This window comes from Salvelinus fontinalis, chromosome 10 (genome assembly GCF_029448725.1).
Source record: "Salvelinus fontinalis isolate EN_2023a chromosome 10, ASM2944872v1, whole genome shotgun sequence".
NCBI lineage: Eukaryota > Metazoa > Chordata > Actinopteri > Salmoniformes > Salmonidae > Salvelinus > Salvelinus fontinalis.
Window position 1 is genome coordinate 23,206,699 of NC_074674.1, and position 15,396 is coordinate 23,222,094.

At 43.6% G+C, this 15,396-nt stretch overlaps 1 protein-coding gene across 5 annotated transcripts in view; it reads right to left on the bottom strand.

Annotated features, from left to right (window-relative positions):
- LOC129863842 (netrin receptor UNC5D-like) overlaps positions 1 to 15,396 on the bottom strand; it is a 323,353-nt gene that overhangs the window by 116,193 nt on the left and 191,764 nt on the right. For all 5 annotated transcript variants that reach the window (XM_055936165.1, XM_055936163.1, XM_055936166.1 and 2 more), the window contains exon 2: positions 268 to 474. In XM_055936165.1, the coding sequence (XP_055792140.1) occupies positions 268 to 474 (207 nt within the window). The remainder of the gene's footprint in view (positions 1 to 267; positions 475 to 15,396) is intronic.

Here is a 15,396-nt window from a genome sequence, read left to right on the forward strand (position 1 = left end):
AGGTTTCCTTTAAACCTCCAATGGCCTTCACTCTTTATGTTATGAGCACTATTTTATCACTCCAAATGAATTGAGAGCCTATGGGGCGATTGGAAATTTTGTATAATGTGTGTGTGTATGTGTAAGTACATGAGCATGTGTGTGTACATCCATAAAAGTGTGTATATCTGTGCATGCGGGTTTTTGTGAGTGCATTTGTGTGTGAGCCTGCATTTGCACGTGAGTGTGTGTGTGTGTGTTCCTATGTCACGTCAGTGTGTGTCTCACCTGTGCCCTGGTCGGTGTGTTCCTGAGACTGGTGCTGGCTCTGGTGGACCCACTCCCCATTGCACTTGAAGAAGATCTGCAGGGCGGGGCGGGCCCGGCATTTGAGCTTGATGGGGTTGCTCTTGATGATGTAGGCATCATCGGGCTCCTGCAGGAAATGGGGGAGGGTCCCTGATGTGCCATGCTGCAGAGCATCACTCCTGGAACCTGGAGACAAAGAACAGAACATTAAACTAGAGTAGAGCACAGTAGAATAAAGTCGAATGACTGAATGGCCAAGCTGTAGAGCATCACTCTTGGAACCTGGGGAGACACGGATAGGGACAATAATAGAGAGTAGAGTTTTTTTTTTAAACTAACATTTAAAATTTAACTAGGCAGGACAAACTCTTATTTACAATGATGGCCTACTGGGGAATTGTGGGTTAATTGCCTTGTTCAGGGGCAGAACAACAGATGTTTACCTTGTCAGCTTGGGGACTCAAACCAGAAACTTTTCGGTTACTAGCCCAATGCTCTAACAACTAGGCTACCTGCCGCCTGCCGTAGAGCAGAGTAGAGTAAGGTAAAGTTGAGTAGAGTAGGGTAAAGTAGAGTGTAATATCAGTAACATTCCACAAATATGATAATATCCCAACATCTCAAAAGTGCACCCCAATTACTCAATTACTTGGAAAACCTAATGCACAGACCTTAATCCACAACAAAACATCTGCAACAATGTATAAAGAATCAGGAGAGTGAGAGACGATGACACCCAGGCCTTCACACATTCCCGTAGAAAACACTCCCACAATAGATGCTGCTTAACCACCTCAATATGACGACAGGCTACACTTCATTGACACTCTTTGATCTTTCAAAAGCCAAGCCCTTCACAATCCGCTCATTTCAGGGAGTGATTTGGCAACAATAATTAACTACCATATTTCTTCTGTCTGACTCACACAGTAATCAGTTGTGTGTGTGTGTGTGTCCCAGCCGGTGCTTGTTATGAAGGATGTGAAGCCTATCAGGTGTAATTACACTCAAACTAAATCCCTCAGCTTTCGTCCTGGAACCTCGCCTGTGTGTCGTCTGAGGGAGTTTAGGGAGATTTAGGGAGGTTTGTGTGTATGTGTGAGGGTTTTCTAAATGTGAAAACACCTGTAAGTGTGTGTGAATGTGAATGTGTGTGAATATGTATGTATGTGTGTGTATGTGATCGAGAGGTTTGGAGAGCTGAACGTCCCATGTGTGTGTGTTTTTTTATAGGTAGCGGGGATGCATTCTCCAACTCCATCTCCAGGATTATAGTTAACCAAGTCTCTGTCCAGCATCTAATCCCTCTACCTCACTACAGACGCTCTCCTGCAGGAGGAAGACTAACGATTGAAGGAGAAAGATTAATAAATGTGTCTGCTATGTTCTGGCTGTGTGTGTGTGTGTTTGAGTATGTGTGTGTGCAGGGCTCGACATTAACGCTTTTCCGCTCGCCCGGAACAAGAAGAATATACAATATCAAACAATTAGGCTACTTTGATCATCATTGGATCAGTGGCCTCTGGATGCAATGCGTTGCACACTGTCCTCACAATCTCTGCAGAGCACATCGGAGTATAATTACTGTAGGCCTGCATTGACAGACACGAGCGGTCTTTCAATCATGCAGTCGCAAGATGCATTTTTGAGATTAAAGCGAGCCGCATCTGCACATTTATTGATATTCATTGCTAGTAACTGAGATATTTGCCCAGTTATAGCTTATTTTTGGTGAGCAATGAAAATCCTGGAAAGGTCTGCGTGTGCCAGTGGGCCATTGCCAGAGGAGAGAGCGAGAGATAAACATTTGAGCAGCAGGTAAAATAATGATGTACAACAGACTAACCAGAGAGCCAGTTCAAAACATAGTGTAGTTTTGCTGGTTATTTCGCTAGTTAACTATTTAGCTATTAGCATGTACTAATGTCCTTTCCATGTCCAATGTCCTAAAATAACTTTCCACCGGTACTCGTGTATAACCTCAATTTGCAGACACGCAGTTGATACGGGTACACAGTGGATGAAACCAATGCTGCATACTCCAGATGTTAAACCTGTCTAGTGCTCAAAATTGGCTAGGATTCTCCTCTACTCAACAGTTCAAAGTTAAATAAAGGTTAAATTAAAATACATTAAAAAAATACCGGCTATGTAAAGTAAACAAATATCATTAGAATAGCCTAATTGACAAGTAACTCCTATGCTGTCAATATCTCCACTGAACACTGGATATTTTTACCTTACAAACATACTGAGCAAAAATATAAATACAACGATTTCAAAGATTTTACTGAGTCACAATTTATACAAGGAAATCAGTCAATTGAAATAGATAAATTAGGCCGTAATCTATGGATTTCACATGACTGGGAATACAGATATGCATCTGTAAATCACAGATACCTTAAAAACAATGTAAGTGCGTGGATCAGAAAATCAGTCCGCGTGAACACCATTTGCCTCATGCAGCACGACACATCTCCTTTGCATAGTGTTGATCCGGCTGTTGATTGTGGCCTGTGGAATGTTGTCCCACTCCTCTTCCATGGCTGTGTGAAGTTGCTGGATATTGGCGGGAACTGGAACATGCTGTCATACACGTCAATCCAGAGCATCCCAAGCATGCTCAATGGTTGCCATGTCTGGTGAGTATGCAGGCCATGGAAGAAGTAGGACATTTTCAGCTTCCCGGAGTTGTGTTCAGATTCTTGAGACATGGGGCCGTGCACTATTATGCTGAAACATGAGGTGATGGCGGCGGATGAATGGCATGACAACGGGCCTCAGGATCTAAACACAGTATCTCTGTGCATTCAAATTTCCATCGATAAAACGCAATTGCGTTCGTTGTCCGTAGCTTATGCCTGCCCATACCACAACCCTACCCTCACCATGGGGCACTCTGTTCACAACGTTGACATCAGCAACCCACTCGCCCACACGACGCCATACACATGGTCTGCGGTTTGAGGCCGGTTGGACGTACTGCCAAATTCTCAAAAATTATGTTGGAGTTGGCTTATGGTAGAGAAATTAACATTCAATTCTCTGGCAACAGCTCTCGTGGACATTCCTGCAGTCAGCATGCCAATTGCGCGCTCCGTCAAAACTTGAGACATCTGTGGCATTGTGTTGTGTGACAATACTGCACATTTAAGTGCACCTGTGTAATGGTTATGCTGTTTAATCAGCTTATTGATAAGCCACACCTGTCAGGTGGATGGACTATCTTGGAAAGGAGAAATTCTCACCAATAGGGATGTAAACAAATTTGTGCACAAAACATGAGAGAAATAATGTCACGCTTGTTTGTAGAGAAGGACCAAGGCGCAGCGTGATTACAGTTCCACATAATGTATTAAAGTGAAACTATAAAACAAAACAAGAAACAAACAACGAACAGTGACTACAGAGGTACTACATACACTAACTCTAAATAATATCCCACAACCCCACAAAGGCTACCTAAATATCCCACAATCCCACAAAGGCTACATAAATATGATCCCCAATTACAGACAACGATTACCAGCTGCCTCTAATTGGGAATCATACAAAATCACCAACATAGAAAAACAAAACTAGAACCCCAAATAGAAATAATAAACTAGACTAATCCCCCAGTCACGCCCTGACCTACTCGACAGTAGAAAATAAGGACTCTCTATGGTCAGGACGTGACAAATAAGCTGTTTGTGCGTATGGACATTTCTGGGATCTTTGATTTCCGCTCATGAAACATGGGACCAACACTTTACATGTTGCGTTTATATTTTTGTTCAGTGTAGATAAACATCTTAGTTAGCTACCTCGCCCACCTTAGCAATTTGATCCCTGGTTCATTGAATGAGGGAATGATTTTAAAAGACAAAAAGTATTTGGTTGTAATTGTAATGTTACATGGTGGCCAACCATCCTCCAGGAGAGTCCAGGAGTGCAACTGGTGTGCAGGCTTTTGCTCCAGCCCTGCTCGAACACACCACATTGTAAAAAAAATCAGCTGCTCAACAGGGCCTTGATAAGCTGACTCTGGTGCGTTTGAGCAGGGTTGGATCAAAAGCCTGCACATCCAGTAGCTCTCCAGATGGAGGGTTGACTGACCACATGTGTTTTATGCAGTAGCAGTATCAGTGCAGTATTCTACTTTGTGGAAGGGGTTAATTGCCTTGCTCAAGGCCACAAAGTCAGGAGATACTGTATAATTCATGGGATCAGAGACCAGCAGCCTCCCATTATCAGTAATAATAATGAATGTTTTTTGTGAAGTGGCTCCTTGCATCATACAACACACTTTTCTGTCACCTTTTTGGCCCATGGTGGACACACACACACACACACCCACACACACACACACACGTGACTTGAACTTTCGGACAAGTAAAATATCAGTTCAACTAAAAGAGTTAATGTCAAGCCCTGGTGTGTGTGTATAATTGATTTTCTATCGTGTGTGTGTATGTGTGTGTGTGTCTGATATTCTGACTGTCTGTGTGTGCAATTTCTGGCTGTGAAAGTTACAGCTCTCACTGGCAGCTACCTTTCTCCTACCCACACCACTACGCTCTCTCTCTCTGGTTCGTGGAGCTGAACAAAAGAGACATCCTTTTCATTTAGAAATGACTAGAATGACTAGCCCCTGGGCTAGCTATCTCCTCTTGCCTGGAGCACTCCAATTTGTTGATGCGTGGAGAGGTGACATGCTTTAATTGTGTTTGGATAGCGACAAAACCTTACGACGCCAGCACACACCCACACACTGACAGAGAGACATACACACACATACTGTAGGGCTGTGGCAGTCATGACATTTTGTCAGTCGGTTATTGTCATGCAAAAGACTGCCGGTCTCATGGTAATTGACCATTAATAAACATAATCCCTTGTAGAATCTCTAGGCCTCCACTCATACAAGCCGCATACAAGCCGCTGATGTGCGCCTTTGGAACATCTACATTTAAAAAGTCGAATAAATAAATGTAATATACACCATCACAATAAAACTATTATTTATTTGTACTGTATGTTAGCCTATCTGGCTATGCTCCATGCCATAGACTCCAGGCTTGATCATTTAGCAGACAAGATATGCTTTTACGTCCCGTGCCATTATTTGTTATATTCTTTTAATTGAACTTAGCTGAATAAATAAAGGATATTTTTTCCATTCCGGCGCAAGTGAGCAGGAAAGTGACAATTTGAAACAGGTCCTATATGCTTGATTTAGAGTTATTTGTCACCTTAGAATGTCTTAGAAATCAAACCATATACACTCTTTTGATGCTGAGCATTTTCCTTCACAGCAGGAAATGCAAACTTTTAGTGTATTCAAGGTTTGAAAAATCTAAATTTTAATTTCTACTTAAAAATGTTGTACTTGATTTGCTCTCACGGAAAATGTATCAACCCCTAAATTTTTTTACCATTAATTATAATCCACATAATTCACATTTCCTCTTGCTGCAGGATTATTTTCCTGCTGTAGAAACCTGGCTCAAATTAAGATCCTACATTCGTATGGGCTGCATGATGCGACTAAAGGCTATTGATGATTTGAGAAAGTTGCAAAAGAAGCTTGTGCTCTCTTCCTTGTCTAAATTTAAATTTAAAATTAGTTTAAATTTAGAATGTCTCATTATCAGGGCCTCCCGGGTGGCGCAGTGGTCTAGGGCACTGCATCGCAGTGCTAGCTGCGCCACAAGAGTCTCTGGGTTCACGCCCAGGCTCTGTCGCAGCCGGCCGCGACCGGGAGGTCCGCGGGGCGACGCACAATTGGCCTAGCGTCCGGGTTAGGGAGGGTTTGGACGGTAGGGATATCCTTGTCTCATCGCGCTCCAGCGACTCCTGTGGCGGGCCGGGCGCAGTGTGCGCTAGCCAAGGGGGCCAGGTACACGGTGTTTCCTCCAACACATTGGTGCAGCTGGCTTCCGGGTTGGATGCGCGCTGTGTTAAGAAGCAGTGCGGCTTGGTTGGGTTGTGCTTCGGAGGACGCATGGCTTTCGACCTTCGAAAACTCCCGTACGCCCGTACGGGAGTTTTAGCGATGAGACAAGATAGTAATTACTAGCGATTGAATACCATGGAAATTGGGGAGAAAAAAAAAAAAAAAAAAAAATGTCTCATTATCAAATGGGCAGGAACAGAGGCAGGGGAAAAAATACATGTCATCCATATGCACTGGAATAGTGAATTCCGGCAGTTTACCGGCCAGTTCGTTTTTCAATCGTGCCATGTAGGCTACTCTGGTTATTTCACTCCATGCATAAACCAGAGTTTGAGGAGCGCAACAGGTAATACTCCGCTCAAACGCTGTATGCCACGGGCTCTCCAACCCGGTTCCTGCAGCTAACCATTGCTTAATTTGTGAAACCAAGTGAAACCTGTTGACAACCCGTCTCTCTGAGCGCTCGAGAAAGTAAAGGAGAAAGAGGAGGAGATGAAAACGCACTGTGGGGAGATATTCTGTAGCTAAAGGTAATGTTAATTATGAAAATATAAAAAAAGTCCCTATTTCTAGGATATTCTAAATCAAATACAAATTCACTATAATTGTAGGCTAACTTTGTAAGCCGCCCTGCACAATCAATTAACCAAAAGCGTCACCTAGGCCTATACCTTCTCTCCCAGACTCATGGATAGAAAGTTTGGTGCGTAGCATAAGGTAACCAGTCCATCCAGTATGCATAATAATACTGTCCACACTCAAAGGCGATTAATATAATTAGTTTATTTTTGGAGTATAGGCTAGACCAATTTAGTACCAAAGATATCTTGAATCAGTTTTCTTGTATGTTTTTCTGCCATAACGGCACAATCATTATATTAATTACGTTTTTTGGGGGGGCTTGGGCTCATATTGGACATAGGCCTATGCTTTTGCATAAGTTCTATTATGTGTATGGGTGTTTTGAATTAATCATCACCTTACACCATACCCAAACCAGACGCCATCGTGCGCAAATTGATTTTGTCACCCCACACCAAACGCGATCACGACACGCAGGTTGAAATATCAAAACAAACACTGAACCAATTATATTAATTTGGGGACAGGTCGAAAAGCATTAAACATTTATGGCAATTTAGCTAGCTAGCTTGCAGTTGCTAGCTAATTTGTCCTATTTAGCTAGCTTGCTGTTGCTAGCTAATTTGTCCTGGGATATAAACGTTGAGTTGTCATTTTAAGGTCCTCTACTCCGACAATGAATCCACACATAAAACGATCAACTAAAATAGTTTCTAGTCATCTCTCCTCCTTCCCGTCTTTTTTTTCTTTGGACTTTATATGGCGATTGACATCAAACTTTCAAAACAAGGTGTATTACCAGAGCTGACCGACACGACCTCAGTTCATCTTTCAATCACCCATGTGGTTATAAACAATGAGAAGATGGCACATGGGCATATGCTTCTATCAACCAATGAGAAGATGGGAGAGGCAGGACTTGCAACGCGTTCAGCGTCACAAATACAACCTGACTTCTATTTTAGCGCTTGGCAACGCAGACACTCGTTGGCGCACGTGAGCAGTGTGAGTGCAATGTCTGAATAACATGTACGTGTAAATTTATTTTGTGATCAGCATGTTAGAAAGCTCTGTCCATTTCAATGTGTTAGGCTTTGATACAACATCCACAAGGACCATGTTTTCCACTCAGTTTCAACCTGTTATTGAACTCCTTTCTTCAAATTGATCAATCACAGTGAGGTGAGTTATAAAATCACGATACTGTTTTGATGATAAGTGTTTGATGTGATTCTCGACAAGTGGTTAGAAGGACAATAGAGCCCTGGGTACCAGGCTATTAGTACCTGATGGTAGTTATCCTAAGCCTAACCACTAAGCCTAAATAGCCTTTTTCCTTGTGGGGACCGGCAAAAAGTCCCATATTGTACTTGTTTTACTATCCTTGTGAGGACTTCTGTTTTTTAATAGACCTCAGGACTCAGTAATCAGACATGGATACAACCCATTTACAGCTGCTATTCTCCTGTGATTTGCTAGCTAGAACATCACCCAGTAAAAATAAGTAATCTGATTATATATCTGTGGTTAGGGCCAGCGTCTGATAGTGTCTGATAGAGGGAGAGGTGGCAAGGCTTTAGCCCTTTGACTGCTGATGTCATGGCTCTCCAGTCTGCCATACTGACAGCCATTAACAAGGGTCACCTGAATCATGTGGTAAGTGTGTGTGTGTGTCTGTGAATCATGTGGTCAGTATGTGTGTGTGTCATCCGAATCATGTGGTCAGTGTGTGTGTGTTTGTGTGAGACCAGAAGACTGAGAGAGCCGACACACACACACACACACACACACACACACACACACACACACACACACACACACACACACACACACACACACACACACACACACACACACACACACACACACACACACACACACACACACACACACACACACTCAATCCACTCCGCCGCTGTCAGGGGAGACTGCCACGCCCGTCGCTACGCAGCGTTTCCACGGTGATCTATGACCGAAGGGCCACCCCGGCAAAAACGCAAAGGGGCCACAGATACATCACACACAGCGTGAGAGAAAAACAAGATGTCACTGCCATGGGGGTGAGTGATGGCTCTATCACACACACACACACACACACACACACACACACACACACACACACACACACACACACGCTTTCTGGAGCAGACACAATCTGCTGATGCAGTGCACGTGTCACAGCAACAACCCGGAAGGACCTACACAAAGAATGTTCTATCAGAGAACAGCATGGATTGCCCAAATAAAGGTGACCAAGCAGAATAAACTACATAACACCATAAACCAATATATTATATCAGATACACAGAGAATGTTGTTTCTCACGGTCTGAGAGTCTTGAGGTGACTTTTGGCAAACTCCAAGCGGGCTGTTATGTGCCTTTTACTGAGGAGAGGCTTTTGTCTGGCCATTCTATCATAAAGGCCTGACTGGTGAGAGTGCAGCAGAGTTGGTTGTCGTTCTGGAAGGTTCTCCCATCTCCACAGATGAACTCTGGAGCTCTGTCAGAGTGAGCATCGGAATCTTGGTCACCTCCCTGACCAAGGCCCTTCTCCCCCGATTTCTCTGGTACCCTTCCCCAGATCTGTGCCTCGACACAATCCTGTCTCGGAGCTCTACGGACAATTCCTTCTACCTCATGGCTTGGTTTTTGCTCTGACATGCACTGTCAACTGTGGGACCTTATATAGACAGGTGTGTGTCTTTCCAAATCATGTCCAATGAATTGAATTTACCACAGGTGGACTCCAATCAAGTTGTAGAAACATCTCAAGGATGATCAATGGAAACAGGATGCATTTGAGCTCAATTTCGAGTCTCATATAAAAGGGTCTGAATACTTAAGGTTTTTCTGAAAATGTGGAAAAAGTCAAGGGGTCTGAATACTTTCCGCATGCACTGTACATGGGGTTAAGGAACATTTTAAAGGAGAGTAAAAAGTATCGATGGAGGGAGTCCTGATCTGACTGAGTTAATTTGGGAATGCCTTGAGGCAGTCATTGACAGGCTGTTCACACAGAAAGAGCCGACTGCAGACACAGACACAGAAAACAGGCTCTCTGTGTGTGTGTGTGTGTGTGTGTGTGTGTGTGTGTGTGTGTGTGTGTGTGTGTGTGTGTTAGTGGTGCGGGGGTTGACTCATAACCTGCAGTCCCCACAGTTATATTCATATCTATAGGGTTGACTCATAACCCGCAGTCCCCACAGTTCAATTCATATCTATAGGCTACATTGTGGTTATACTTTCATTATTTTTTATCTGGCATTAGTGCATAAGCCTAAGCTTTTGGGCCTAATTTTACGCACGATAAATACATGCCAATTGCCCAAAAATGTTGGGAACTTGGGCAGAAAAAGTTAACGTTGATCCATTGAGGCAAAAAGGACACTATCGGTGTTAAATTCAATAAGAGAAAAGCTGCAAAATGGAGAGTTGAAAATAAAGAGAAGGGAGGGCCAGAACAGCTGGCCTAATATGTGGGAAAGATTTGGTGAAGTGGTGGAAGTGGATGATAGCAGTGCTATTTGTGATGATTGTGAGGCGCTATACAATTTTGACAGCCACAAGACGGGGACTTTAAATATGGCATGTCAAGGACACTGTACTGTTTAGACGGGTTAAACGGAATAGTAACTCAAATCTAGACACTGACTGTAGGTCTGTAACCTCTCACATAGCCTAATATATAAGTCCTGCAGAATTTTAAAATAAATGTATTTATTTCTTCCCCAATTTCATGGTATCCAATTGGTAGTTAAAGTTTTGTCTCATTGCTGCAACTCCCGTACGGACTCGAGAGAGGCGAAGGTCGAGAGCCGTGCGTCCTCCGAAACACAACCCAACCAAGCCGCACTGCTTCTTGACACAATGCCCACCTAACGCAGAAGCTGCACCAATGTGTCGGAGGAAACACTGTACAACTGGCGACCGTGTCAGCGTGCACTGTGCCTGGCCCGTCACAGGAGCCGCTAGTGCGCGATGGGACAAGGACATTCCTGCTGGCCAAACCCTCCCCTAACCCAGACAACACTGGGCCAATTGTGCACAGCCCCATGGGTCTTCCGGTCGCGGCTGGCTGCGACAGAGCCTGGACTCAAACCCAGAATCTCTAGTGACACAGCTAGCACTGCGATGCAGTGCCTTAGACCACTCCACCACTCAGGAGGCCCAAATGTACATTTTGACTCAGGAACAAGAGTGGAGAGAGAAAAAGAGAGTGAGAGAGCGAGAGAAAGACAGTGAGTGAGGAAACTAAGTGAGTAAGTGAGGGAGGCAGACTGAGAAAGTGAGCGAGAGAATGAGAGGGAGAAGGGATAGAGTGAGATGGATATAGATAAGGAAAGATAGTAAAACAAAGGAGAGAAAGAGGAGTGGGAGGGGAAAGAGGGAGAGAAAGCGAGAAAGAGATAAAACATGGCATATAGCATGATAAAAATGTAATTTTCAGGGTCATTGTTTCAGAAGACAAACTCAACTATCCTTTTATTACCTTCACAGAGTCACATACGGCTGAATTACTCCACGCTCACTCCTAACCACTAACTGGGCCTGAGTACAACCAGAGCTTGAAAAAATTGATGAAACAGAAAAAAATACAAAATGTCCTCTTGCTCGAGCCAATCACATAGCATATTATTACGCTTTGCACAACATACAGTATTAATGCCGCCGGGAGCCGGCTGCTTAGTCATAAATTAACAAACACATTTTCTAATGAATTCTTTGTTTGCTAATTAAGTAGGAAAGCGGAATAATAATTCGCTAATTACTAACACATGACCGTGTTGACATTTGAGAACAGGGTTGAGGCATAAGGCACAGAAAGCCCATTAACTTTCTCTGTGTCTCTTCCTCGTCTCATCTTACGGACAAGAACACATCACACCATTTTTTATTTCCTGTAAAATCTGCCTTTATCTGTGCACACAGCTACTTACACAGGCCATGTGTCTCTGTAAACACATAGAGAAACACAGCTTGTCAATAGTCAACAAGGCATCAATTATGGGGGAAATACATACTGTCCAACTTTATGTGCACGCACGGACGCACGCACATGCACGGACACACATGCGGGCTGCATTAGGAGCAGGAGGCCAGTTCTCTGGTGGATGATTGACAGGTAGGGGAGTGTATTCCATCAGGGAGGAGTGGAGGAGGAGGACTTGAAGCGAGGAGGGAGTAGGAGATGAGATTCCTGGATCCATCTCCGACTGGGGGATTTTCAGCAACACAATGGAAGATGGAGAGGGCGCCATGGAGTCGTGATTGCCATCAAAGTCCTGCAGAGGCACTGGCTGGGGCAGCGTATTGCCTACAATACCATTTCCACAACAATTTCCAAACACATCAACACAGATGATGTAGTGCCCGAGGTGTGCTGCTGTGGTACGTGACAGGCTACAGAGCAGCAACAGAGCACACACAAACACACAGCTGGGAAACAATGCAGATGTTTTCTGCGAACTGCTATGGAAGAGGATACAGTATGTCCTCAGGTTAAATCAAGGGTGTAAAATATGGATTGTCCAACACCTCACAATTCTAGTTCAGAATGTAGATATGGCCTGAGTTCTAGGTCAGAAAGTATGGCCTCTGTTCTAGATCAGAATACATGCCCTGAGTTCTAGATTAGAATGCAAATATACACTGAGTGTACAAAACATTAGGAACACCTTCCTAATATTGAGTTTCACCTCCTTTTGCCCTCAGAACAGCCTCAATTCATTGGGGCATGAACTCTACAAGGTGTCGAAAGCATTCCACCGGGATGCTGGCCCATGTTGACTCCAATGCTTCCCACAGTTGTGTCAAGTTGGCTGGTAGTGGACCTCTACTCTGAATAGCTTGTTCCATCTCATCCCACAGATGCTCAATTGGATTGAGATCTGGTGATTGGGCAGGCCAGTGCAGTAAGCTGAATTCACTGTAATATTCATGGAACCGTTCATGAACAATCCTAGCCTTGTGGCATGGGGCATTATCCTGCTGCCATGAAGGGATGCACCTGAAATACTGTGGCATTCAAATGTTGCTCCGCTATTAATAAAGGGGCACAATCCATGAAAACACACCCCACACCATCACACCACCACCACCACCCTGTAATGTTGACACATGGCATGATGGATGCATGTACTCATGTGGTTTTCTCCATACCCTAGTCCTACCATCAGCGTGAAACAGCAGGATCCGGGATTTATCAGACCAGGCAATGTTTTTTCAATTCTCCAGTGTCCAGTGTAGTTGTTCCTTAGCTCACTGCAACCGTAGTTTCTTGTTTTTTTGCTGAAAGAAGTGGAACTCCGTAAGGTCAAATATTTTTTGGTATATCAGATTGTTCTGGCAATTCTTACATAGAAACTTCATTGGGAGGAAGGATGTTTGACCTGCTTTTAATTATTTATTTATCACAAAGACAATTGCCTCTTGTAATACCTTATGATCAGCGAGCCACAGTGGTGTAAAGTACTTAAGTAAAAATACTTGAAAGTACTACTTATGTTGTTTTTTGGAGTATTTGTACTTTACTGTTGATATTTTTTACTACTTTTACTCCACTACATACCTAAAGAAAATAATGTACTTTCTACTCAATAGATTTTCACTGACACCCAAAAGTAGTTGTTATATTTTGAATGCTTAGCAGGACTGGAAAAGTACATTTACTTTTGATACTTAAGTATATTTGAAACCAAATACTTTTAGACTTTTACTCAAGTAGTATTTTACTGGGTTGCTATCACTTTTACTTGAGTCATTTTCGACTAAGATACCTTTACTTTTACTCAAGTATGACAATTTGGTACTTTTTCCACCACTGGTGAACCGTACATGATACAGACAACATCTTGGTGTCAATATACTCCATATAGTGTGCTCTCAAATATGAAGTATGTCTAGATTCTGAAATAAAGAAAGTAACATTAATTTTTTCAACATAAATAATAGATTTTCCTTATTTTTAGACATAGCGTTTGGATAACTTCCCTTTTCAGAGAAGTTAGGAACCAATATACACAGACAGTTAGGAAAGCTAGCTTTTTCAAACAGAAATGTGCATCCTGTAGCACAAACTCCAAAAAGTTCTGGGACACTGTAAAGTCCATGGAGAATAAGAGCACCTCCTCCCAGCTGCCCACTGCACTGAGGCTAGGAAACACTGTCCCCACTGATAAATCCGTGATAATTGAGAATTTCAATAAGCATTTCTCTACTGCTGGCCATGCTTTCCACCTGGCTACCCCTTCCCCGGTCAACCACTCTGCACCCCCCACAGCAACTTGCCCAAGCCTCCCCCATTTCTCCACCCAAATTAAGATAGCTGATGTTCTGAAAGAGCTGCAAAATCTGGACCCCTACAAATCAGCCAGGCTAAACAATCTGGACCCTCTCTTTCTAAAATTATCCGCCAAAATTGTTGCAACCCCTATTAATAGCTTGTTTAAACTCTCTAACGTATTGTCTGAGATCCCTAAAGATTGGAAAGCTGCCGCGGTCATCCCCCTCTTCAAAGGGGGAGACACTCCAGACCCAAACTGCTACAGACCTATATCTATCCTACCCTGCCTTTCTAAGGTCTTCGAAAGCCAAGTTAACAAACTGATCACCGACCATTTCGAATCCCAACGTACTTTCTCCGCTATGCAATCTGGTTTCCGAGCTAGTCATGGGTGCACCTCAGCCACACTCAAGGTCCTAAACAATATCATAACCGCCATCGATAAGACACAATACTGTGCAGCCATATTCATCGACCTGGCCAAGGCTTTCGACTCTGTCAATCACCACATTCTTATCGGCAGACTCAACAGCCTTGGTTTCTCAAATGATTGCCTCGCCTGGTTCACCAACTACTTCTCTGATAGAGTTCAGTGTGTCAAATAGGAGTGCCTGTTGTCCGGACCTCTGGCAGTCTCTATGGGGGTGCCACAGGGTTCAATTCTCGGGCCGACTCTTTTCTCTGTATATATCAATGATGTCGCTCTTAATGATGTCGAGCTTCAATGCCATACAACTCTCCTTCCGTGGCCTCTAACTGCTCTAAAATGCAAGTAAAACTAAATGCATGCTGTTCAACCGATCGCTGCCCACACTTGCCTGCCCGTCCATCATCACTACTCTGGACAGTTCTGACTTAGAATATGTGGACAACTACAAATACCTAGGTGTCTGGTTAGACTGTAAACTCTCCTTCCAGACTCACATTAAGCATCCAATTGAAAATTAAATCTAGAATCAGCTTCCTATTTCGCAACAAAGCTTCCTTCACTCATGCTGCCAAACATACCCTCTTAAAACTGACTATCCTACCGATCCTTGACTTCGGCGATGTCATTTACAAAATAGCCCTCAACACTCTACTCAGGAAATTGGATGCAGTCTATCAGAGTGCCATCAGCTTTTTCACCAAAGACCCATATACTGCCCACCACTGCGACCTGTATGCTCTCGTTGGCTGGCCCTCGCTTCATATTCGTCACCAAACCCACTGGCTCCAGGTCATCTATAAGTCTTTGCTAGGTAAAGCCCTGCCTTATCTCAGCTCACTGCTCACCATAGCAGCACCCACCCGTAGCACACG